This window comes from Amblyomma maculatum, chromosome 1, assembly GCF_055883805.1.
Source record: "Amblyomma maculatum isolate TAMU_Amacu chromosome 1, ASM5588380v1, whole genome shotgun sequence".
Taxonomy (NCBI): domain Eukaryota; kingdom Metazoa; phylum Arthropoda; class Arachnida; order Ixodida; family Ixodidae; genus Amblyomma; species Amblyomma maculatum.
Window position 1 is genome coordinate 56,587,769 of NC_139344.1, and position 26,258 is coordinate 56,614,026.

The window sequence follows — 26,258 nt, forward strand, 5'->3', positions numbered from 1 at the left end:
ACTATGTTAACTAGCAATAAACCACTGTGCTATCCCTTTCAAACCAAAACAAATCTTCTCAAGTGTGTTCGTAATAATTCAACCGAATAAAACAAATTAAAAATAAGTAAGAAGGCCTGCAGATTAAGTATGGGGCGGTGGGAACATGCGATTTAAGTATTTTCTTCATTACAGAAAAATTAAGAAAGCATCATTATGCTCAGTGTGGCCTACAATGCATGAACACATGCCAAATTGTTCTCCTACATTGGACAGAACAGCAAATATTGTTCCGGCACAATTTAGCTGCTCTTCCGAGTGCCTGCTGTTTCCCCACAAGAACTATTGCAGTGAAAAGTGGAAAAAGAGGGTGACCTCTCAGGGCACCACTCTGTTGTAATTCAACTGCAACATGGCGTAAACCGACATGACAGCAGCGGTGACACTGTGCTTGTCACTCGGCCCTTTAGTGTTTGATGCATTGCCAGTAACAGCCAGGACAGCAATAGGGGCTGGTTGCCGGTACACTTTCGGTGCTACTAATGCATTAGTGTTGTGCCTTAGTTTCATCAAAAATTAAAAAATAAATTTGCATGCACACTGGTACAAGCATCTTTACATGCGCAGAAAATGTTGCATTTCTTGCCAATTTGCTTTGTTAATTTTCACGGTGTCAGTCCCAACATTAACCTATATCAAAAACCATTTTCGGCATCGACTTTTCATGACTGCTCTTTTTTTTTTTTTTTAACGGCACAAGCTTCTGTTTCTACTTATTTTCAGAATGACAGACATTTAATTTATTTGTTATGATGACATGTAAGACATTACTGTACTGATGCCCAGTTATAACAAGATTCAACTGTACTACGATTCTGCTGAAAGAATACAAAAATTAGCCAGCCCCACATTGCAAGACATGCTGCGGATGTGGATCCAAGGCTACATGACTGTACCTGTATCAGTGCTGAGCGTAGGGCTGAAGTCAGGAAGAGCTGTGCACCAGGGAGGCCCTCAGTAAAGGCTTTGTAAACTCGACTAAATGCACATGAGCCATGCTGAAGAAGACGGCGTACATTGTCGCACCCTTCTAGTTGCAGCACCATCAACTCACGCAGCAGCTGCAGCATGAGTGTCTGGTCTTCAGAGAGGGTTCCACAGCCATACACACATGACACTAGAATGTCTACGGCTGCCTGAAGCTGACTTGTTGGGCCCCGCACTAGGCACACAGCCACTAGGCCAGGATCCTGACGCAGGCTGCGCAGCAGTGTTGCATACGCACTGTCATGGATTCCGAGGACACGGTATGAATCAACAAAGCAGGCAGCTTCAAGGGCATTGAGACGCTGACAACATGAGGCAGGGCTACCGTCACGGCCGAGGACAAGTGCGTCCAATGCATTGCGCTGCTGCCGACAGATCCACGAAAGGTGCTGGAGGCGCTCAACAGAACGTTGCACTCGCTCATTGAGCCGCTGCAGCTCTTGTTTTTCTGAGTCCACAAACAAGTGCTCCCGACGGAGCCGTGAAGCTAGCTGGAGGAGCTCGGCCCGCAGGCCAGCGTTGCCTGCACTGCCCCTCTTCAGTCCCATTGCTGCGCTTCACACTGAAATGGGCAGATGTGATACTTTAGAAAAGGCCAATCAACACAGTAGCAACAGAGCACAATATCCTTTTCAACCAAACATAGCAGCAGGTGTATACCTTTTAATACCACTTCCTTGGCTTTGAAGGGAAGCAAGGATGGACCTTCTATTGCCTCTTTGCCACACATAGCTATACGGCATTACATAGCACATCATACTTAGGTCCCCTTAAATTTTCTTTGTGGATATCACTGTGAGAAATGGTGAAAGCAAAATTCATTTTAGTTTGTAAAAGAGAAAAAGCTTGCACAATGTTGTAAATCTGGCACTATAATAGCAGCAGTTATCCAGAGGTGGTTCCCTCACTTGTTAGAAAATAAGGTTGAAGCATTTAAATGCTGCAAGCTTTACCTAGAAGCTTTACCTAGAAAGGTATATGAGAATGTAATGTTCACTGCAGGTGAAGAACCATATCTCCACAAAAATAACATATGCCTACCAAACTTTACGATTTTTTTTTTCTTTTTTTTTTTTTTTTACTGTTTATTTCAAGAACTATAACTAAACTGCTATCAGAGACAATAACCAATTCAATTCTGCTCCGTAAATTGCTGCATGCTCAGATCGGGGGGTCTTAAGTGATGCTGGCCATTGCACCATCAATGGAATCCTTCAGAGAGTCTTTTGTGTTACGTGGCCTTTTGTTGGCCTCTCTCTAAACGACGGGCATGACATAGTAACCAATGGATTTAAATCTGCAGAGCTAGGAGGTCACAAGATGTAGTGACGTGGTCATGAAAGTTCTTGGCCATCTGCTCCTGGGTAATGCAGGTGATGCGGGCAGGAGCCAAATATATTGTTGAAAGACCCAGGGGTCTCCCTTTTGACACATCCTTTATCCAGGTCTTTAGAATGGTTTCACGCACTTTCACATAGGCAGAAGCTTCATCGTGGAGTTTTTCATCAAAAACATGGTGGCATAATGTCACCTTCATTGCTAACGAATACCATCACAAACATCCTCACTAGGGCTTGCACAAGGCTACCTATTATTACCTCACCTAGCCTTTTTGTCCTGATCAAACTTCACCTGAAACCTGAAAAACAAACAAAACGCTCCAGCTTTTTCACCTGAGAAAAAAAAAAAAATAAAAAATAAAAGAGCACTCCATGTTATTCACGGTTGTTGCCGAGAAACTACTTGAACCAGAGCAGATGACTTTCCAGAGTTTTTTCACACATGAACTGCCCCTCCTCAATGATATTTCAAGTCCTTGTGCACTGCCAGCCTAGCAGTTGATTCTGCGACTTTGCAATGCTGCTTTGCAATGGTTCTAACTGATTTTCCTGAGTGATCAATCATGATGGCTTGCAGCTGTTTGAGAAAGTCGAGCATTCTGATGACATCTGACCACCGACGTTTTCCTTTTGCCACAGATGCCATGTTACTGTAAGAGGACAGGAGTCCTTTTCAAACCCCGAAATGAAGTACTGTGCTACATGAAGAAAAGTGCCAATTTCCACAACGACAAGGACTGCATGGCATCTGACAGTGTTGAACAGTATGCTACCGCCTTGGAAAAAAAAACTGCAGAGTATGGATGATAAGGCATCAGTCTATAGGAAGCATGCCTAAACGCAGCTGGCGTCTAATGTGATAGAGAGAACATTCTCAAATGCCTCGCACACCCAGATGGGCACTATGGTTACTTTCGTTCACTTTGTACCCTCTCCTGTTTGCATTTTAGGTATAAAATAGCCCAGATGAAGACTACTAACAAATTTCTGAGACCATAAAATCCAGACACGAAGCTACAGCTCTTATAGGCGTGGCCATGCTACAAGTTTCCAGTGCAACAACAGCAATGTAATTATACAACAAAAAATGTTGCATGCTACCTTTACTTTCAAATAAATAAAATATCCACTTCAATGAGTAAAGGAAGCATTAAAAATAACAACCACACTGCTTACGGAATTCCAGACATTGCACAAGCGCTATACTCCAAAGCAAAATGGCATAAGCAAGAAGTTAAATTTAATCCTAGCTATACATCACTAACAAGCAATGAAAGGGTGCAATCATTACTCATATTTAAATTAACTTTGATGATTTCATCATGTCAAAGTGACACCTGTGCTGCGGGGCTCATCGTATGGTAGGGCTCTACATTATACTGTCTACAAGGGGCCCTATAATGCGCAATTAAGTCTTAGTACAAGGATATATTTGTATTTTCCCTCCATAATAATGCAGCCGTTATGGCCATAAATCAATCCTATGCACTCATGCTCGGCAGTAGGAAGTCAAAGAGGCTCCTAGTGGTAGGTTCACATAATTTTGTTTCAAGAAACTGAGGCTTTAAATAAGAGCACAAGTGTAAGTAGAATAGAACATTTCCATTTTCATGGTATGTACAACGTTGAAGAGCAGCTGCATTACTTTTCAAGAATTTCACGATATTCAAGGATTCAAATCTACATAGGCTGTCGGTAATGCATGCAAAGAGTTTTTGCGCTAGCAATCAAACTGATGGCGTAATCTATAATTAAACCTCGCACTTCTCATCACAGCACTGAAGTACTGCGGAGAAGCTCGGTGATGATGTCACGGACGATAATACTTTTGATGTTCATTGCCTTCGCCAACGTCCTGCTGCGCCTTTTCTGACGGTGGAAATCGATATTTCTAAAGCTTTGTTTTCAGCAGCCTTGTTTTTATTTCTTCAAACTAAGTGTGTCTATGCAGGAAACGTACCAGTAATGTCAATGACGTCATCATGCATCCCCCACACATCGCTGTGCAGTGCAGTTAATCCTGATAGCCGTCGCGGTTTTCAACGCTAATTGCGCCATTGTTTCAAATGCTAGCGCCAAAATATTTTGCATGCTTGAAGTGCAAGGTATAATCATTCAACCGCTCGAAACTTATCGAAATCCAAAACTGGTGCAGATTCCCTTAAAGAGACAGCAAGCGTGTAGAGTCAGCGCAAATGCGAATTAATAGCCTATTAGTAGACATCAAGAAGAAATGGGCACGGGCAGGGCATGTAATGCAAAGGCAAGATAACCGATAACCCTTAAGATCGACAGAGTGGATTCCAAGGGAGGAAAAGCATAGCAGGTGGTGAAAGAAGGTTAGGCGTGCGGAGGAGATTAGGAAGTTTGCAGTGACCAAGTGATGTAGCTGCAACAGGACTGAATTAATCTGGAGGATGTGGGAGAGGGTTTCAGCCTGCAGTGGGTGCCATCAGGCTGGCGATGGTCATGGTTTCCATTAGAAATGTTAAAGCTGAAAAAGTCTCTGACTGTCAAACCTCATGAAAGCAATAACATTTTTTTCTGTGATTACAGAATGCTTTTATCTTAAAAATCATTGAAGTAGATCCATATTAATTACTCACATACTCTCACCAGATTTTTGTGGGCCATTACGGATTATATGGTGACCGTGCAAAACTAGAGCCCTGTAATACTGGAATTCTCATAATGATTAGCACCACTAACTTGTGCAGCTGCAATTTAGCCAAAAACAAAAAATCAGTTTTGTTAGCCACCTTAAGAGCACATGAATTACCATAAAAATAAGGAACAAATGAAAATGTCACAAAAACAAAATTGCAAACTATGCCCATAGCCCCGTGAAACGTGAAAGGAAGCCTAGTTTTCAGAATGATTTGAATAGGATAAATTTGGAACCTTTCAGATGAATATAGCTTTCTCCACAGCAGGGACTTTACAATTTATACTTTAAATCTGGTATGAATACATAGCTCTGCAGTAACTTTTCAGTTTAGTTTCAGATTACTGAACATTTTTTCACACAAGAATATAAAGAAAATGACAACACAGAGGCAGGTCTCATAGTAAAACTGCCTGAGAGGCCAGTTTACCTAGCGTAGCAGTAGAATAGCGTAACAGAGAGTAGCGTACCAGAGGCTAACAATGTGCAGGTCTGCAGTATAGGAAGAAGCGAGAAGAGAGAAATAATATGCAAAGAAGCACCGCTACAACCTTGCAAAAATAGTGGCATCAGTTTTTTAGTTTTAATCTCGTTGAGTTTTACATCTGCACATAGCTTTCACTGTTTTCCAACTGAAAAGAAAAATGAAGGGGGGATGTTTGAAGAGGGTAAGGTGAAAAATTGAAAAAATACATGCATGCTAAGCATGTCGTATGCATCAAAGAATGGCCAATATCTTTGGCTTAACTAGACTAAGCTTAACCCTCAGCTTCTAACCACAGAACCAGTGGGTACCTGGAGGCACTGGGAATCAAACCCCATGTATTAGATGGATAAACAAGGGATGGGAGGGGGTGAATGTAGAAAGAAGGCCGTTGATGTTAAGGCAAGAAGCCAAGCTAGATGGCCACTGGAGCTTACAAACACACTGGATAAATGGTGGTCTTCAGCAGACAGCTCACCGAAAAATGACCATAGTTTTAAAATGCATAAGCAATCACCATTATCACAAGAGCAGCAATTAAGCAGATGTGTGCGTGCATGTATTCATGCGCACACACATACACATATACATTTGTCTGCTCTCCGTGTATGCTCTCCGTTGTGTATGCTCTCCGTTTTTCTGTGTGTCATTTTTTAACATGGTGACATATTTAGAAGGCCCATTATATGCAAAACAAGTCTAACACTTTGAAATATTGCATTAAGTTCAAAATTGATGATTTTTCTCATTTATAATATGACTTAACATTTCAGACGTTATGTACAACATTATGCACTACATGGCACTTATAATGCATATTAGCGCCCTGAAGTTGCATTCGAAGCTATGAAGCACACCCCGTAGGTTTTATATGATGCAGTGACATCACTAACTACATCAGCCCTTTTACATTTCACCTCATTGAAATGTGTTGCCGTGGTCGATTCAATCATGTGACTGTGTGCTCTGTAGTAGTTGCACAGAGCTATAACGAGCTGAACTGCACATATGGAAAAGTCAACTTTCTCCAACTGCGTGCTACTTCTGACATCGACCTCCCTTGTTCTGTGCGAATTCAGCACTATACATATTGCAACTGAGGTGCTTTCTTTTAATGTTATGTAGCAAGCATAGTAAATATCTCTCAAAAACTGCCCATAGGGGAGCATGCGCTTCCATACTACCATGAAGGCTGGCTATATTTCAGGTTCCAGACTACTAGAAAAAAAAATGTTACAAGATGTCACAATCCTTAGAGTGGTTATTGGAGAAATCTTCATGACTAAAATAAGTTTGAAACTTTTCACTGCCGCATTTTGTGCTCGATCACAAATGTGAGCAAAGAATCGTATTTTTTACTAGAGGCATATCCAAGCTGCAGAGCGCAATGTGCGGTGTATTTGTGAAATGCTTACTAGCGCTTTTGCTCAGAATTTCTTCTTTCCTTCCTTCCTTTCCTTCTGTCCTTCCTTTATTGTAATTTTACAAATAATTTCAAGGTGGAATAGACAGTACACACCACTCTTTTTTTTTTTAGTTCCATTATTTAGGTTACAAAAAGGCTCACATACTGGTAGAGCAAGTTTATTCATTCTTCCCAGTCAGCATATAGAGAAATGATATCCACAGATCAAACTACTGCCCTTGGTGCAAAGTTTATTCATTCTTCCCAGTCAGCATATAGAGAAACGATATCTACAGATCAAACTACTGCCCTTGGTGTTTGAAGACAAACCAAAGAAAACATGCAATGTGCCAGTGGCACAGTCCTTTCACCTTAAGTACTTTATGTGGTGCCGCTCTGGACAACAGAGGGCATTAGCAGGCTGCAATCTATGAACCAAATTTAGTTTACAGACTTCTGCATGAAATGATCAAATGCCTTCGATGAATGCCCACTAACGACCCTGGAACCCTGGTTACTTATTCACACCGGGTCATGGCTCCAAATGGTGCAAATGAGTGAAAAGTGGTGATGAGAAAAACGCAAAGAACAGTAAGCACACAATTTCAATAAAAATTAAAGAGCATTGCAGAATCTGCATTGGAGTAATGCGAAAGCATGGATGCTGCTGTTGGTTGCTTCTGGTTGCTTAATTCACTTCTCGCTTATCCATTTTAGTCTTTGGTACTTTCAAATTGCGCACCAATCTCTTCCTATGCCCTTTTTTTGGCTCTACTTCCGGTTGCGTGAGGTCACATCCTAGACGTTACAATAATTGACTGCCCTAATTAACTACTCTAATCTTTGGTACTTTCAAATTACGTGCCAATCCCTTCCTATGCCCTTTTTTTGGCTCGATTTCAGGTTGCGTTACGTCACATCCTTGACGTCACCTTAATTGAATGATTTGATTAACTATTTTAGTATTTGATTCATTCAAATGTGGTGCCAAGCCATTGGCTAATAAGACCATTTTCACCTTTACTTTTGCATTTTTGCCTCTAATTGGTTACCTAATTAACTTATTGGCCAAATTATTTTTTCGGACACAACATTATGTCACCCTCTATCGATTGAAACCACTCATCAATCTTTACTTCTCAATTACAACTGCTGCAGACATGATTTTGCTGACGAGGCCTGCAAACAGCAATTTGTGAACATGGCGAAGTAATGCTTTCACATTAAAACTCATGCTGAATGATTTGCTTGACAGTTGACAGATGACGCAAGCAATGTGCGAAGGAAGAAAAGAGCAGAAAGCCAAATCAAGAACAGTTCCTGCGGAAGCATCACGATGGTGTGGATACAACTGCAGCTTCAATAAAGTTAATACTGAGGTATATTTCTAGGAAAACAGCCTCCCAACTGCTGTTCTATAAGTAGTAAAGCCCGTTTTACGGGCTTGTGGCTGCCTGGCCTTTTGGGCAACTGCTTGTTACAGGATCATCAGTGAATCAAGGATGCACCTAATAAGTAAAATTAATAACTGCCTCACAATTTTATCCCCTACTGAAGGCTCTGATGAGTGCATCATGCAGGATAGAGCATTTCTTCCTTACAGAAACACTGTTTAAGGGACTGCTTAGGCATGGCAGATTGCTTTTAAGTCGCTGAAATCATTTGCTATTATGCTTTGAAAAGTAACACAAAATGCAAACTTCCTAATATTTAAATTATTGGTCTGCAGTACAGTGAATTCTATGGCGGAAAACTAGTTTGAATGAGCAATTTCAGAACCATGAAAATGAAATGCCTGTACCCACATAACTGACGTGTAACTCCATTCAGACCATTGAAAATGCTATTCATTTGACACAACAAGCATCAGTTGCCTAGACCACAAAATGGAGGCTAAAAAAAGTAACACTCCTGCACAATACAAAGAACTCTGCTATGAACAAGATGAAAAACACAATTTCCTAAATGTTATCAGCCGCTAACACATGAAGTCAAAAGATTCTTTGGAATCTCGAAGGCATACGACAGGACTCGTGCAATATGCGTGCGCACAGAACGCAGTGTTCTACATTGTAAATTAGGAACCTGGCCACAGAGAGCTGCAGCAGGGAGCCCCAGCAAGCTGAAAATTGAATCAAACTGGCGATGCGTATGACATATGGTGAATATGAACGCATTTTATGCCATTATCCACGCGCTATCATTTTGAAATCACGGCAACAAGGAGAGGTTTCGTTGAGCACAACGGCATCGATCGCGTGATTCGCATGTAGCACTTCACGAGAACACTCCCACAACGCCACTGGTTACCCACATCCAACGTGCTGGCCTAAGCGAATTGCCCCATGACACAAATTCCTTCCCCGAAGTGATCCAGGAGCACAGGTAAAATAAACACCAAAATGCGTTAAGCAGACCGCACTTCGTTTTCCTCTGGTAGCCCCCTGCTTTCACGGGAAGATTTGACAAAGTTGGCACCGTGAAAAAGCTAGTGTGACTGCTGATCACTGATTCTTAAAAACAAAAACTGAAACAACAGCAACTTGACACTCATGAATGCGGTTAAACAGGAAAGGTGCGAATTCGATTCAAGCATAATACATTGAAAATAAAATAAGGAGCCATAGCTGGATAGTAGGTCGTTAAATGTATAGCCATTCCGACATCAGTAAATCAGGCTCATAACATGACAACGAAATCAATCTCCTAGCATCATAAAGTACATAACTACCAGTAATTCGGTTACTGTGCTGCAGTCTTGCCGACGCTATATATATATATATATATTGCGATAGCCAGGCACTGGGCCGACATCGATGCGTCGCAAAGCATTCGATCATTCACTCTTCGGTGCACGTAACAAGTAGTGCAGTTTCACTAAAAGCAAATGATGCCATCTGAATGGCTGGTTGCCTTACCTTTCGGTTAAGGGCTGTTTAATACCAGAATTGTTGGAAGGAGCACATTGCCACACGCAACACAAATTCATAAATTCCAACACCCACTACCCACCATTGTTGTTGCACTTGCTTCGCATTTGCACCGCTATGCGGCGAGACGGAGATGACGGAGACACGACAGAATTTGACGTCACGACGACGCCCTTTCCAACTTTTCATCCTCCCCCCCCCCCCCCCCCCCCCCCCCCCCGTATCAACGCTAATAGAACTCCCGTATGGTGGCTAGAAAGCCCGCCTAGACTAAGCCTAGACCATAGTAGTTCCGGTAACCCATAGTATATTCTAGGCACTATACCCATAGAGTTCCTTACACCTTACTAGTTCAGTCTGTAACCTTACACTACCACGGCCCAACGTTAACCACGGCCGGTCTCGAGGGAGAGCGCGTTTCTCTCTTCTCTTACGGCCTCTCCAATGGGGTCTGTTTCCACCGCCCGCCGCGCCTCGGTGGGGTCGCCACCGCCCCACTGCTGCTCCTCCGCTACAGCCGTTCACGCGCAAGGGAAACGCGCGCTCGCTCTTCGCTCCGCCCGCATCGGTTGCAACCGGCAGGTTCTGATATTTCAGCCCTTATGGCTTATAGGAAGAAGCCGTAATCAGCGTCTGATTTATCGTGTATGAGCAATAAAACAGTCAATAATGCGCGTGCGCGCGAGAGCGCGCGCGCCTTCGTCAGTGCTGTCGCGCACGGTCGAATGAAGTTTCGGGTGCACTTACATCAACACTTTTTGCCCCTAAATTTTTCACAAAACTATATGTACCATTTTATGCAGTGTGCCTTTGAAAGCTGTAAGCAGGTATAGCGCGACCTGACGCTAGTCTGCATGGCAAACTGTTCGGTGGATATTCAAAGTATTCTGTCAACCACTGCCGTTTTCGTTTAGAGCAAAACAGCCACTGACGAAAATTCATAGCACGTCTCAGATTCAGAGTAAGGAGCACAAATTTACGCATACAGTTAAAATTTCAGTTGTCTAGTGGAGTGAGCTGTTCTAGCTTCGCTTAAAATAAGTCAGTATAGTTGAAAGACAGCAGATGTATACGTAGTCTCGACTGACGCACACGTAGACAGTCGTAGTCAGTTTAATACCAGTAATAAAAAAGAAAACATTTAATCAAGGAAATATGGGCATAAACAGATATGCATAATTGAAAATAGCAGCAAGCAATAAAAAAAATATCCTTCAAAGTTAACACATTGCACTCATTCATCAAAACGGTGCATGCGGCTAGAAAATTAGACTCAAAATCTTTTTGGGCGGTTTGTGCACATAAGGAGCTGGCCTTTCGTTCCTGTCTGTCACCTTCTTAGCATAATTGACAAGAAGGAGTCTGAGAAATTTCTCACATATTAAAGAAGCGGACCTCGGCTATTGTCAATGCCTTAAAGGTGAGTTCTCAAGTGCTGGCTGGATTAAGATTTGAAGGACTTCAAGGACATTTGTGTTTGGTAGGTGCACGACAGCTTTTTCAAAAAAAGACACAACCTTGTCCAAGAGGGCTACAAACTCTGGTTTTGGATAATGCAGTCCGCTAGAATCTTGTCCTCGCAGAATAGTGTACATGGGGCTGCTTCTTTCGCTGGTTTCAAGAAGGATAGCACAAGCGTCACACCCGAAGTCACTGATTAACTTCACAATGTATCCAGCGACGTAAGCTAAACCAGAATACGTGACAGTGACCATCACTTCTTCCAGTTCCTCGGTTACTAATTGCGGTAGAGCTGAAATGATTTCGTCGGTGTCGACACTAGGTGCCTATAGGCGCGCAATACAGCGCGACATACAACTCCTATAGTCACCTCAGAATAAATAGCACAGAGAAAAGCTTTTATATCCATTATTGAGGAGTGTCCCTTGAGTAACAGTGGCGAATGTGTAATAACCCGGCCCAGACGGCCACTGACGTCCAACAGACAACCGAACTCGGCCGCAACTCGGCGGCCGATTTCGGACGTCCGCCGGAATTCCGGCGTACGTATACGAAAGCGGATGGTCGAATCCGTTCGCCCAGCGGACAGCCGCCGTACGTCCGCCACTGGATTCGCTTTTACACAGCTATGATATAGTTTGTAGTCGTCGTGCTCGTCTGAACGTCTGAACTGCGTATAAATTAGTAATGCCGTCAAGTCTGCATTATATGATGCCAGAGCGAATCGATGCGATAGAAAGCGTTTCCATTAAACAGTTTTTTTTTAATTTTCCGCATGTTTCATCGTTGAATTCTTCCTTCAAAAATTTCTGATTAAAAGTTAAATGACCATTAAACATTTTTCTACCATGATGCTTCGGTGAAATTTTAATCAGTGGCTGAATAGACGCAACAAGCAGCAAGCTCAAAAAGAACGAAACCGAACCTATCCTCAAAAAAATCTGAAGTGAGCCAATCCAATCCACCTGACAAGTTGAAGTTTTGTCATGGAAGATGGCTTCACGTTTCCGTGTTCTGCATTTTCTGCGCAGTTACAAATACCTACGGCTGTAATGCACTGCTAGCATTCTTTTTGCTGTGGCTTGGTGCGGCTGGCACACTTTGTTCACCCGCCGATTCCAAAGTAAGTATTTCACCGAACTTTTGTTTCTTTAGTGGAACTTTTCGATGCACCGATGGTGCTGCGCTTTTGGGTAAGGAAACAGCTCTGTACAGCAGCCGAACGGTCGAGTGTTTTAGGCGAGACTGACAGAATAGCTCCGCGCCGACTAACTAAAGTGCAGCCTCAAGTCTGAGGGCCATCTTTCTCGGCATTACTGGACGCTGCGCCAGTAAGCCGCGCAACTTAGTCTCTGATAAAGGGGTGCCTGCCTGGGCTTTAAAGGAGTTGATTTGTTAACCATGCGCAACGTGCTGAGTTGTAAAAACTATACGAGAAAACTTTAGCACTCGACCCTATCGTGCGACATGCCTACACTTGTGAAAACGTCGCGAGGTTTTTTTTTTTATTATTTTTTTTTTTATGGACAGCCGCTGATATTTCTCTCTTGAGCTTTACGGCAACTACAGTTTCTAGAAGGAATGGCTGTAGCTACTAAATAACTAATGGTTTAGTACTCTCCTTCAGCTTTGACAAACCAGGACAGCACCTTGCGCATGTTGGTTATGCACGTGGGACCGAACCGCGCAAAACAACCGGACAAGGAGATGAGAGAAAAAAAAAGTCAGCACTTGTCTTTTTCTTGACCCGTTGTTCTGCGCTGTTCTGGCACGAATTTGACATACCGCCGCCGCGATACAGTTGGGCTGTGAGCTCTGGTGCCTGCAACGCCTTCTTTTATACAAAACAGGCATACTGGGAGGCCATGCAAGCCGCGGGCTCTAAAAAAAAAAAAAAAAAAAAAAAAAAAAGACCGAGCTGAGCAAAAGTGAGATGAAAACAAAATTGTTGTTGCTTTGTCCGTACAGATATTCAAAGGCTCCTTAGAACTTCACTGCATTATTGACAGCGAGATAATGCCAAAGCTACACCAGAGCCATGCAGCACCTTATAGTGCATGATACTGAGCTTATGTGTCGCACTGAAAGCTCTTACCATGTTCTTAGATGATCATATTGAAGTAGCTTTAAAACCATGCTTGTTAATACAGTGAGAGCCATAAATTGAATCTATGGCATCATACTCACATACAAGGCTTCTGATAACCACTGGCCACATGATGTGGGCTATAGCAGAAACCTGTACCTGGTCATCTTACAAGCATTTGTGCAATTGATGCTTTTAATGTGTTGTAAAAGCTTTTGTGTTCTATTTCTGTATGAGAATGCTTTCCTTATTGAAGGCTAACATTTGGCTTCCTACAGCAAAAACCTGTACCTAGTCATCCTAAAAACAGCACCGCAGTTGGTGCTTTTAGTGTGTTGTAAAAGTATTGGTGTTCTGCTTCTGTATGGCAATGCTTTTCTCGTTGAAGACTAGCATGAGGCTTCCATAAATTTTTCAGATGCCATTTGCTGTAGCCGATTTCGTAGGCCAACAGGAAGCAGCACTTTGAGCATGGAAAACTGTCATCCACGGGGAAAAAACAGCAACATCCCTTTGCATCCTCATTTCTTTGGTATGGCTAAAAGTGAGTATTGTATCATTATCTATATTATTAATATTGAATCATGATTGTCAGTGTTGAAGTTGTTTGAGCGTGATGATTTTAAACACACAGGACATCCCTTCGACAGTAATGTTTTTTGCTTGTTTACATGTAGGATGTAGAACTGGTTTCAACAAACTTCATGCAGCAAATTACCATGTTACTTTTTGTCATTGTCCATTGAAGTAAATAGCCAGTATTTTACGTTTACACAGTCGTCCACTCTTAGCTTGAATGGGAATGTGTGACATGCAGTTTGCAAAATAGCAATGCATCCGTCACAGCCATGCATCAAGGCTAAGTGGCTTGTGCGTAGAGGGACCAGCCGCTCCAGCTTCATGTCATCTGCCTCTTTGCTCCGGTGTGCTGACGTGCATTGAGGCAAAGTGGTTTATGTGTAGAGAAACCAGGAGCTTCTTTGTCACATCTGGCTGTTTGTTACGGTGTGCAGATGCGCATCGAGGCAAAATGGCTGATGTGTAGAGGGACCAGGAGCTGCTGCTTAACGTCATTCGCCTCTTTACTACAGTGCACAGCCGTGCATTGATGCTAAGTGGCTTGTGCATGGAGGGCCCAGGAGCTGCAGCTTCACGTCTGCCTCTTTGCTCATGTACGCAGGTGCGTATTGAGGCTAAATGGCTTATGCATAGAGGGACCAGGAGCTGCTGTGTGACATAGTCTGTATATTTGCTATGGTGCGCATCGAAGTACAATGGGGGGGGGGCTCATGTCTAAAGGTACCATGAGCTGCTGCGTCATGTCGTCTGCCTCTTTACTATGGTGCGCAGGCATGCATCAAGGCAAAGTGGCTTATGCGTAGAAGGACCAGGAGCTGTTGCTTCACATCTGCTATGATGCGCAGCTGCGTATTGTGGGTGGTGGTGGAAAACATTTCCATCAGATACAAATACAGGAGGTTACGCACTAGCTGACCCTGAGGGGGCCTGTCCTGGCAAAAACAAAGGGTCCCTAGTTTGGGACCCCAGTGGCGGTAGAGGGACTAGAGGCTGGTACTTCATGCTGTCTGCCTCTTCGCTATGGTGTGCGGCTGTGATGGATGCAGTGGCATCTCGAAAAGTGCATGCCACGCACTCGCATGTTCAGCCTAAGAGTGGACGACTGTGTACCTGCTATAGCTTTGTTATTCATAGAATAAAGCTTGGCCAAGTTGGATAAATTATAGCTCACCTCATATGTGGTCAGCAAAGAAAAGCCACTCCAGATAATCTGATGCATTTACTGCCATAGGATTCTTATTCATATACATGCTACTGACAAGTCAGATTCTTCACCCTCAGAAATGCCAGAAAAACAACCAAGAGTGTGTCTGTAATAGTCTAGCTTGCTCTTTCTCTGCAGACTTGAGTCAGATGTGTGTTCCATTGCTGTGGGTGGGACAGGTGTGAATCTGATTTTAAGCTTGCAACAAGTATGTTATTGTAGTTTAAAGGCAAAACGGTACTAATAATCGTAGCCCCCCATGGCCTTTATCCCCTTTTAATAGTGTTGCCAGACACTGAGTTATTAGTTTACTCTGCACTGTTTCTGTCTAGTTAATGTGCGGAGATGTACATATATTTATATGACTTGGAGTTGTCGACTTCGCACTTAGAAACATTGTAGCGTTATCTGATGTGTTGCTTTCATTCTTTTAATGATTTCTGTAAGGGATCGGTGGGTATGCTAGGCATCATTATTACAGTCTACTCTTTTTGGGTCACTTGTTCAATGCCCAGCTGCGGCCGTCTCCCACTTGCCCTCGGGCAGGAGGCGGGGAGACGCGCACAGAGAGGCAGCTACAGCAGCTACAGTGCTTAACGGAAACGTAGGCAGAGAGGGAAAGAAGTCCCTTCTTCTGAGTACTTTGCTGTCGCACTCGAAGACGCGGGGGCAGGCAATTCTCGTTGCTGCGTCATGTAGGAAGCTCATTTTTATTTAAGGAGCTTTATGAACAGTATACACCAACTAAGGGGTCCTTAGTACTAAGCATACTAAGGGGTCCTTAGTACGCTGACTGGACCCATCACCCGGAGGCAGCACAACTTTGAAACGAGCACCTCTTTTGGAAGAACTGCTTATCGTTCAAAGAAAAAAGCACTGCCAGGCCGAAGGGTGTAAGGCCCTCTTCCTTGTTGGGGAGCCCATAAAAGTGACAATTATTCAGTGCAGGCGCGCTGAGTGGGTCTCGTTGAGGATTCCAACCCTGGATGCCAACAATGGTGGGAGATGGCGGCGTTGAAAAAGGGCAAGTGTGTAACAGTGACGGTATGATGCCGAGCGGGAGGATGTGGTTTGGCTCTTCTGATGTGGTCCGCAATGGTGCTGACTCAGACGCCGATAATTGCCCTGTAAAAGGAGCCGCCAAGGGTGCAAGCTTTGGGCAATGGTTGCACACGTGGGACTCCGTTTTGATGGGTTTTAATTTTTTTTTTTTTTCTTTCCTAGGGGAGAGAGTTTGGCATGGGACCTAGGAGCCAATTATTTCGAGGTCCATTCTCTAAATTCCGTTTGTTGTGAAACGAATTTGTTGTCCCTTTTGCATTGTTTGTATTAGGGAGAGGGTGAAGAACCTTATGAAAGTGGAAAGTCATGCCAAAATGTTTGTTAGCCAGTCATGTGTGAGTTCGTCGTTATTGGGGATGTGAAATGTGGGCGGAGTCCCAAAGTTAATGAAACTGGACCCCGCGGCCTGGAGAACTCGTTCTGAGCTAGATTTTGATCTCTTGCCTCTTCGGCATAGATCATGGTCATTGTTTCACCTGTTGTAAATACGTACATTCATGTATAAAGTTTTCAGTACATCTTCCTCTCCGTGTGCAAGGTGTTGTGGCCAGATGCAGTAAATTCACTATTTTCATTTCTATATAACATGCCTTTCTGAAGATGGTGAGCTCTTTTGTCCAATCCTGTAAGAAAGCAGCAAAGCACTCCCAAATCTTTCACAAAACTGTGTGATATCTTTAATGCTAACTGCCGCTTGATGTCACACAAAACATGTAGTTGAGGTAGATTTCTTCCCCCCCCCCCCCCCTTTGTTTTTGTTCGTTCAAATGAGGACCAGCGGACACTAACTCTTGCTTTTGTAATGCCCTAGGCCCTGCCTTAAGGCAGTACTCCAATGTCAATACCATTTTTATAGCTATGGCTGTCCAACAGCACTCATGTCTTTTATACACTTCTTTTACTAATTTCTTACCCAAGGGGTGGCTTATACTGCGGGGGCGAAAGTCTCTGGACAGTATGTCTGGAGATTTTGGACTAGAATCGCGATGTAAACGAATTGTGACCTTATTTCTCTTTCACACATGAAAGAGCTAACGTTCAACTTTGATTGCTTTGATTGCAGTTTGTGTAGTCCACACACTTTTGTCCTCGATATTACTTAGGGAAAATTATGGGCCTTGGACAGGGGCAGTTTCTTTGGCGTCCACTACCTTCCACCTAAAAAAGCTACAGTGTTTCTTGTGAACAGCTGGCTGCATTTATAAATACCATTATTTTTTTTTGTAATTTGTTGTGCGTAGTTGAGAAATCCATGACATGCATGCACAGCTGGTTGCCAGAATTATGCAACCATATTTCAGTAACTAACATCCATGCTGCATGCTGCCGGTAATACATCAGGAGAGCTTGTGGTTGTCAGCTTTTTGTGTTTTGTGTAACTATAAGCCTTGCTATTGCAATGTCACATATAGCGCTGTGGGTAAACAAATAACTTTACTTTTAACTCTTGTAGAAGCATGAACACTGCGCAATCACTGCGGTGGGCTATGCTTCCACATTGGGCTTTAGCCACATGTCAAATGTCTATCTTTATTCTGCTGCAGCAGCTTGCATGTTATCAGATAAGTTACTTCGTCGCAGCTGCTCTAAGGAGACGCTTTCTAGACGCTTGTAGCCTAGATGTTGATGTCGATATACCCCTGACACGCCCAGGGAATGTCTTCGGTAGAGGGTACATGGAAACCAGCGAAACGTGCAGTTTACAGAACAAAAAGGTAACAATTTTAAATGATGTTATTATTGATCACTTCTTTTCAGAGCAGGAACAATGACTTTAGAAATCTGCCTGTTAATCCGCTCAAAATGCAGGTTTCTGCCGCTAATGCGTACCTGTGTAATACTGCAATGCTCTGGCTGTGCTTTATGTTCATATACAGCATCATTTACGCTTAGTTTCTCTGCATGTGCACTCCATGTCTTGGGCATTGATGAGGGCACATAGCAGCAAGCATAACATGCCATGTTTGGTCAGAGTGGCATGTTCAAAGATACGACATAACATTAAAATACTGAATGCCAGGTTCTGGTCAAACTACGTTTGTATCTTTTGTTACTCTGCATGGGTTTTGCTGCAGTTATATGACCTTTCTATGTAGTATGTGACAATTCTGAATGGAGATGCATGCGTACAGTACCATCTGGAAAAAGCAATTGAGGAAGCTGGCAGTTGCCTTTGGAGATGTGTAATCAAAGTTCAGCGCAGATAACTTGAATTTCATTTTCCCTTCTATTGCAGGAGGAGCCCAACCTGCTCTTTCCATCTTTGGCCTGAAAGACCAGCAACAGCTGATCGAGCGAATGCACAGGATAGTAGCAGCTTTTGGAATCCCGGCCTGCGGAGGCCTCCCACAGAGGACACGATCATCACCTCGCTAATTCCGAAATATTAGGTTTCAATAAATACCTTTTCCTCCACCACCTCCCCAAGGGAAGAGCTGTCGCGGCCAAGGATAATTAAAAAAAAAATTATTCAAGTAGATTCTTAATACTCCAGTTGGCCTGCATTTTACCATGCCATTCCGTCTATGTTTGCATGCAGCTTTAACGTGGATATTTTTTTAGTGTAGACTATTTATGCATGCAGTTTTTGCAAGAAAGAAAAAAAAAAAAATGCTGTTTTTACAACCTCGCATGCTGGTATGCCTATGCACTTCGCATGTTTTCAGGAATGGTGCATTTGTGTAAAGCTCAGCTAGCATATGTGCCTCTTTGATGGAAGTTTTAATTGCACACTATTGTTCAGTGCTTTGTGTGTGAAAGTAAAGCTGACAACAGGAAACGAACCTGTTGCATATTCTGTTTGCTTTACTCTCGCGACAAAGGCATTGAGCACTAGTGACTGAAATTTCGAAGGCACATGCTTGCTGAGCTTTACACGAATGTTATTGGCAAGTTTTTACACCAATAGCGGACCCTGCAAGCAAGTTCCGGGAAACGTCCGAATGTCCGCCTCCGGCTGTCCGTGGGACGCGATCCGGATCCACGAACGATAGTCCGACGGACGTCCGCTGTACGTATATCGAACATAACCGGACTTCCGTCGGACGTCTGGGAAGCAACGCATTCTACCAAAATAATGGGGCAGCGATTGCTCTCTAAGGCAGGTATTACTGCACAGATAGTTACAAGGAACTATTAGTTCAAAAACATACTAGAAAAAGAAAGAAAATATTGCTAGGAATTAGTGCTTGAAATGGATTTCCTGTTTTTTTCATGAAATAATCATGTAAACATTTCATTAAACCAACGTTTATTTGCAAAATTAAAATAATGTTTATAATACACCATAAAACGTTTGCTGGTCTATAAATTATAGCAAAATTGAAAACAAAACAAAATCGTTTACTCTGACGTTGTACTACTAACACTATGTCATGTAAGCATTGTGCAACTTGCATTACATTTTTATAAAATTGTTTTCATCTTCGGTGTTACCTCGATGGTTTCTCATCTAGCGCTGAAAGACGGTTTTTCCATTGTTGCTGTTATGTTTGCCTTGAAGAAGCTTCGATGTGATCACTGCTCATTCACTTTTTTTATTCATCTTCTTGTACAGGCTTGGGCAAAAATTCAGATTAAAATGAACAAAAGTAGATACAATGCCGCAATACATGTCATATGCTTGTCGAGCGTTTGCTGAGCGACAGTGTTTTTTAATATAAAGACTCCATTCACGTGTGTAGCACGCTGACAGGATGCCGCTGCAGCATCAAGGTGGATGCCGCTGCAGCATCTACCTTCTGTAATCTTTCATTTAGGGGCTGCACTCACCACGAAACCCGCGGGCGACAGCGCGAAACCAGGCAAAAGCCACCCGCCGCCACTGAAGCAGATGCGGAGCGAACAGTGAGCAGGTCGCACCCCTTGCGGCGGCGGAGAGCGTGACTCAAGGAGAAAAGTTCCCATTGTTCACGCGGCGTACAGACGTAGACGTATCGGACGCCTACTGCGCATGCGTGAAAACTGCCGATACGTACAGGCGCTGGAGACGTACTCCGGAGACGTATGCCGCGTGACGTCCAGCTTGCCGTAATCTCGCGAGATCTCACGAGATTTCAGCAGCCATGGAGCCAAGCCGCCAAGCTAAGCCAAGCGCCGATGGGATGGTGCTACGAGTGCTTGTAGAGTGCTGCTGTGCGCAACGGGCCTCATAGTTCTCCCGTTTTCGCATTGGCGTCATCAAATGCTGTAATACCCTTGCCCCGGCCGTGCCAAGACAACATCATGCGCAAGCGGCGGACGACCAGCAAGTAGCTCGAGATCGACCATCCTGTACATACACTGTACAGCGCAGGGAGAAGGCGCCGTCGAAAGAAGTTGCAACGATTTCTAGGGATCCGCCGACGGCGAACGAGCGCTCGCTCCGCTGCGCAATGAAGGCGTTCGCAAAGGCCTTTGCAAGCCATCCAGCGTCAGAAAAAAAAAAAAAAAAAATGATTCTGGTAAGTCACTACCCACTACCTTCTCTGTTCAGACGATCGGACTGGACAGCGGACTGTCCGAGCGGAACAATTAGTTATCATATGTGACGAAAACGGCACTTTCGAGTAGCTCGGAATGGCAATGACTCGGCGCCTGCCGATCGCGTGCGCTCCGAGTAGGAGTGGTGGTGGATGATGCTTTCCCACGATACATACGGCCCGCCCGTCTGAACACCGCCTAGTCGATTGCTGGGGAATAGCAGCGCAAAGTAAAAAGCCACTTACGTTGTGCGAATTAGATACATGATATTTCAGCATTTTTGCTGAACATGGCTCGAGTTGCATAATATAATACACGTCGTGTAGCTGCTTTTGTTTACATGTGCATGTAAATGTGCACAGCCACCAGGAGCCACAATAAATGAAAATTGTTTGCAAAATGGTTTACTTTATCTTCTCAGACAATTAATTGTCTGGCAACATTAGCTAACAGCACATGCTGAATGCAGTGCCAAAGCCGAATAGTGCAAGAGGTCATTTAATTTTTTTTTTTGCTCCAAGCTTATGAACTTGTGTCCCTGTGTCAGCACGTGAAATGAAGCATTTTATGCTGTTGGACAAAACATTCAGGCACTGGAAGTCTTATTAGCATTTACAAGTCGCAGAGGCAGAACTGGTTTGCTCATTGTGTTATAAAAACACCTGAAAATAAAAAAGGGTCCTTGTTAAGGACCATTGCATTGAATGAAGGCAAGTGTCTGCGTCGTGGCACTTTTCTAGTGTCCTGGCGCAACTTTCAGCTGCACAATTAGATCCTGTATTATGTTGGCAAGTTAATTACCAATCATCTGTGTCTCATATGGTTATTCCCTTTCAGATGAAAATGAGCTTGCAAGTGCCTGAATGACATGGTGCCCAGAGAGACTCATGATGATGAAAGCAATCATGACAACTCCCGGAATAGTAAGCGACAACACTTCTTATATTACTTTCTTCAATGTTCTTGTTGAACACGTTACAGCTATTTACAAAGCACTGCAATGTTCAGTCTTGATTCTCTTACTGCAGTGTACAAAGTGTAGCCAGAGTGCTAAAGTAAGCTCGTGCATGTTGTTATGCACCGGAAAACAGCCCAAGATCTCATGGCTGCAGAAATAATTATTTCTTTCATTTGTTTGCTTGCTTCCATGGCACAGCCACAAGTCTGCACAGTGTGGAGCCGCTGCCGTCAACACCAAGCCTGCAGTCAGTGCCCTTGAGGGGTGAGGACATATTTACGTTATTTTGAGCAGCACCAATTTGTAAAAAGTTTTATTTATCTCAATGCCTTAACAACTTACTATAGTTTAAAACTCAAGACTGCTTAGTACAACTGCACTAGAACCTAGTTGTTAGCTTTTGCATTCATGCCAAAACTATGCATGGACCAGCAGCAGCAACAGTGCATTATACAAAATGCAATGGCCTATGAAAGCAGCGATAAATGAAATAAATGAGTAGGAAAACACATTATTCACAAATTTTCATGTTCATGGTGCACACTCACGAGACCATCGCAATGCTTTGTGTATTGTTATGCTTGTCTCAGACTGTTTTGAACCTACACTCCATTTGGTGGCATGACTGAGTCTTCGGTTTGAGAGAAGAATGACGTTTCGAAGATGAGAGAACAAAAACAATGAAATTTGATTGCACTTCTGCAGACTTATGTACATACTTCAAAGGTCTTAACAGCAAGAGGTCAAAAGCAAGTTCATAGCAATGATAGACTATTGAGCCTCTTGCCCAGGGCCAGTATTGTTTTTTTTACTCCACAAGAAACCTTTAAACAATCAATCCAGCCCTCTCACAGAACTTTGGCCAATAAAACACGGCACATCTCTTCGGGTCAATCAGCCAGTCAATCAAACAGTATTGGTAAGCAATGTTCCTGCAGTCATACCTTGGGAACAGGCGAGGAGACATAGAAACTTCCTTTTTCACTTTGATAGCGTTGCAATAGTCCAAGGAGTCTGTCTGCCAGAAAAACACAGGGCATGTCTGATGTCACATACAGCGGATCAAAACAGCATCTGTAGAACTCAACTCCTAATGGATCAGTGTAATGGTTTTATGGCCATGTCTCCCTTCTCCCAAACAGCCACCGTATCTTCCTGTGCGGTGTGGCCTCAGGCACCCCTCTCCAGAATGTATTCATCATCGGGCAAAGCGTGGGAAGTTCCCACATGCTTTTTCTTTTTGCGGCTTCACACTTTTGTGTGATGTTTGCCTGGACGCGTGATGCATTTCCAGCTCTTAGGTCATTGCAGCATGCTGCTGTGCATGTGCATAATCAACGCAAAAGCTCAGAAGTAATATTTTATAGAGACATTTCTGCCGCAATTACCCATTTGGTGAATTTTATTTATCCTCAAGAAAAGGATGGCAAAATTATATTATTGTTTACTCCACCCTCCACTGTGGTCTTAATGCATTGGTTGATGTGAAAAAATGATTCAATTTGTTTTCAATGTGCATCAGAAGGAGCGTTCACTGACATAAAATAACATCAAATACCATGGAAAATCTTTTGCTTATGCCAGCAACAGGCAAGTCCCAGTATAGATTGCTGTTGAACGTGACACTTAGTATTCTCTGCGAGCCTACAATTGTAATGTTCCGGCTCTCATTGCTGACAGCACGATTAAAAAAAAATTTTTTTTCTGGGAAAATAATCAGCGTTGTCTTTGAACAATTTATATTAAGTTTGTTTGATTGAAACCACAACAATAACGTTAACAGGAAGGCTTTGCTTTGTCAACGTGTCTGCATCAGTGCCCGTCATAATAGAACAGTCATCTGCATGTGGTGGTGGCAAAACTAATAAATATCCAACAGGTGCAAGATAGGTGTCAACTTATCCGCAAAGATGACGGCCTGGAGTCCTTGGACATGGGCGACGTCAGCTAGTCGGATTAGACCTAGCAGAGTTTCAGGGCGTGAGCTCGACAGTAGTTTCCCAAAATTATTTTTTGTCTCTCGATTTATATTTTAGATTTCTGGACACGCCCATATCATATGTACCAGATCCACCCTATATATGTACGACAAATTTAATGGATATGTCGATGTGGGCAATGTCTTTGATGAACACTTTCAACAACAGTGGCCAAAGCAGGCTTCCTTGTGAAACACTGTTAGTGACTGTTAGATCGTTCAAATGGTGATTACTCAGGCATGCTATTTGTGTTTATTCTCCTCTCCTTCGGGGCAAGTGCCAAGGGATATACCCTACAACCTGTGTGCAATTCTGTTCACAACTATATAATCACACCAGGTAGATTGCTACAATGAGAATTCACTGCCTTTTCTTTTCCTTTCTTTTTTTTCATGAAATTCTAGTTTAAGATTCGTAATTATCAAAATACCCAATTGCTTGTCCATGAACCTTTTGTACTTGCTATATACCATGGCCTATTCCCCGCCGTGGGTATGTGCCATTACCACTAAAGACAGTCATCAATGGGTCTGATACATAGGTCAGGGGTGGAAGCAGGCTCAAGCATTTTGGAGCAGCTTTGGGAGCAGCGAGACAAGAGTTTTGGAGCAGCTTTGGAGCAATGAGACAAGAGTTTTGGAGCAGGTTCCTAAGGTCAAATGCCTCTGATAATTCTAGTAATTGTTTTTCTCTTTCTGACAGAAAAAGATGAGCTCTTCCTTTTTATGCAAGTTCAATGCCTCTCCAACTTCGCACTCATTTCTGACAAGACAACGGCCACCAACTTGAAACAGACTAGCCAGCAAACAAAATGCTTGCTGGTGTGCTTTATAACTGAACACCTAGTGTGACCTTGTGACCTAACGCATTTGCCTATTCTGACTTGACAGATTCAAATGTTAAGTTTACCACTTCAATGCACTCAAGCAATGCCACTAATTTGGAGCTCAGATTAATGGACATGACATTTCTGCTCTCTATCTTGTGCATATCCCTTTTTGATCCTATGCCTGTGCTGATAAATTCCTGAGCAGTGGTCAGTAGTGCCTTCAGGAAATGTAGATGGCACTGAAGGGTAGCCTTTTCATCCTTCAGCATTTTTACTTCACTACCTCCTTCCAATAGTTTTATCATTCTTTGCTTGAGCAATGCTGGGGCTCATTTTTTAAATCTTGGCAATAGGCCCTGTATGGCTTTCCAACACTCTTGAGACGTTTCCTAGTGAGTGACATCTTTGGAGTACCAACCCATAACGATTCAAGTATGATTTTGTCTGCCGTAGGCCCGACAAGCTTGTTACTGAAAAAGAGGCTCGATAGGTGCCTGCTTGTTCTTAGACCACAACCATTAGAATAACTCATGTGGTTTTTCCCGTCGGACAAGTTTCCTTCCTAACGACTCACGGTAGTTTGCGCCTATCTGCTTCGCTTGCTGCTCTTGCTTCTCCCTCCACCGGTGATCCAAAGGCTGAGAGGAGGTGCTACGTCACATGCACAGTGCATTTTTTTTTGCAATTATCTCCAATCGCCAGTGACTCATATTAAATTTACTTGCAAACAAATATTTATTATGCCACATGCTTCCTTCCCTTACAAAAATTTCGTTTGTATTAAGCCCAGTGCTAGATGCGTTATATCTTTGCCACTGGTGCAAAGACATTGTTTGCGTGTTGCACTAAATTTGATGGTAGAACATTAAAACAGCCAATTTAGAGCAGTTTTGGAGCAATATTGCATTTTGGAGCAGGATAGAGCAGGAAAAGCAGTTTGGGAGCAGAATGGAGCAAATGGAGTGGCAATTCTGTGCCATGATATAGGGGTATGCCACATGCCCAGACATTTCATGAATAATCATGTGCGTAGTTATTCACTGCAATACCAGCTGGAGAGCAATATTAAACAACCTCCAGCTTTCTCATAACAGCTTTAATTTTACAGTAATTTCTGTGAACACTGCACCTTTTCATTCCAGGAAGGTAGAAGAATACAACACGGATGTTTTATGCAGCACATGGTGACGAACACTGCCCCGTGTGAAGATGGACATGTGGAGATCAGCTGGTGAAATCTTGGCAATCAGTTGACAAGATGCTGATTGCGCTGATGAAAGAATGAAAGTTATTTATGTTGGCACTATATCACATTGCAGATAGCACCAGTTTATTTTCTCCAAAACTCTCTCGACCATGTTCACTTTGCCAAATAAATCCCAAATACATTTTTGCAACACAAATGCTGTCGGTGTGTTTCTGTTCTTGCATTTTATGGTGCATAAGTAGCTAAGGTACAGTTTCGCAAATACAGGTCCAAAATTATCTGCAAAGGGCATTACACTAATTTTAAATTGCATATTTTAAGAAATATTTGCATTGTGAGAATTGTAAACATATGCAATGACTCGAAAAAAAAAAATATGTGCGCAACCTCTCTCAAGTGAGCCTCGGCTACAACGTTGAAAACACTGTTAGTGGCCTGTGGTCACCACTTCACCAAAAGAAATTCAAAATGTCCCGTCACATAGTGGTAATTGCTAAAAACATATCATAGGTCAGTGTTTCTCAAATAAGGGCTCACGAAGTGATTTTCAGGATCCACGAAACCCACAGCTGCAAAAAAAAA

General features: G+C 43.0%; 1 protein-coding gene and 1 long non-coding RNA gene across 6 annotated transcripts in view; one reads left to right on the forward strand and one right to left on the reverse strand.

Moving 5' to 3' along the window:
* Positions 1 to 10,038, reverse strand: part of Gapvd1 (GTPase activating protein and VPS9 domains 1) — a 120,218-nt gene extending 110,180 nt beyond the window's left edge. Inside the window, exons 1-2 of one of the 3 annotated variants that reach the window (XM_084588183.1) lie at positions 9,933 to 10,038; positions 936 to 1,588 (exon numbers count right to left, since the gene is read on the reverse strand). In XM_084588183.1, coding sequence (XP_084444309.1) covers positions 936 to 1,574 — 639 coding nt within the window. In that variant the 5' untranslated portion in view covers positions 1,575 to 1,588; positions 9,933 to 10,038. Of the gene's footprint in view, positions 1 to 935; positions 1,589 to 1,686; positions 1,833 to 9,838 lie in introns of those variants that run through there. The other 2 variants (XM_084588182.1, XM_084588184.1) reach the window with 2 other exon arrangements.
* Positions 10,039 to 12,295: 2,257 nt separating this feature from the next.
* On the forward strand, positions 12,296 to 26,057 carry LOC146202426 (uncharacterized). Of its 3 annotated transcripts, none has more exons than XR_014703702.1 (6): positions 12,296 to 12,434; positions 13,816 to 13,941; positions 18,479 to 20,684; positions 21,541 to 21,626; positions 21,860 to 21,925; positions 25,612 to 26,057. It is a non-coding gene; the product is annotated as an uncharacterized LOC146202426 (long non-coding RNA). The 3 variants fall into 3 exon arrangements; XR_014703700.1 differs by having other exon boundaries at positions 25,616 to 26,057; XR_014703701.1 differs by lacking the exons at positions 12,296 to 12,434; positions 13,816 to 13,941 and adding an exon at positions 13,973 to 14,577 and having other exon boundaries at positions 25,616 to 26,057.
* The last annotated feature ends 201 nt before the right edge of the window (positions 26,058 to 26,258 follow it).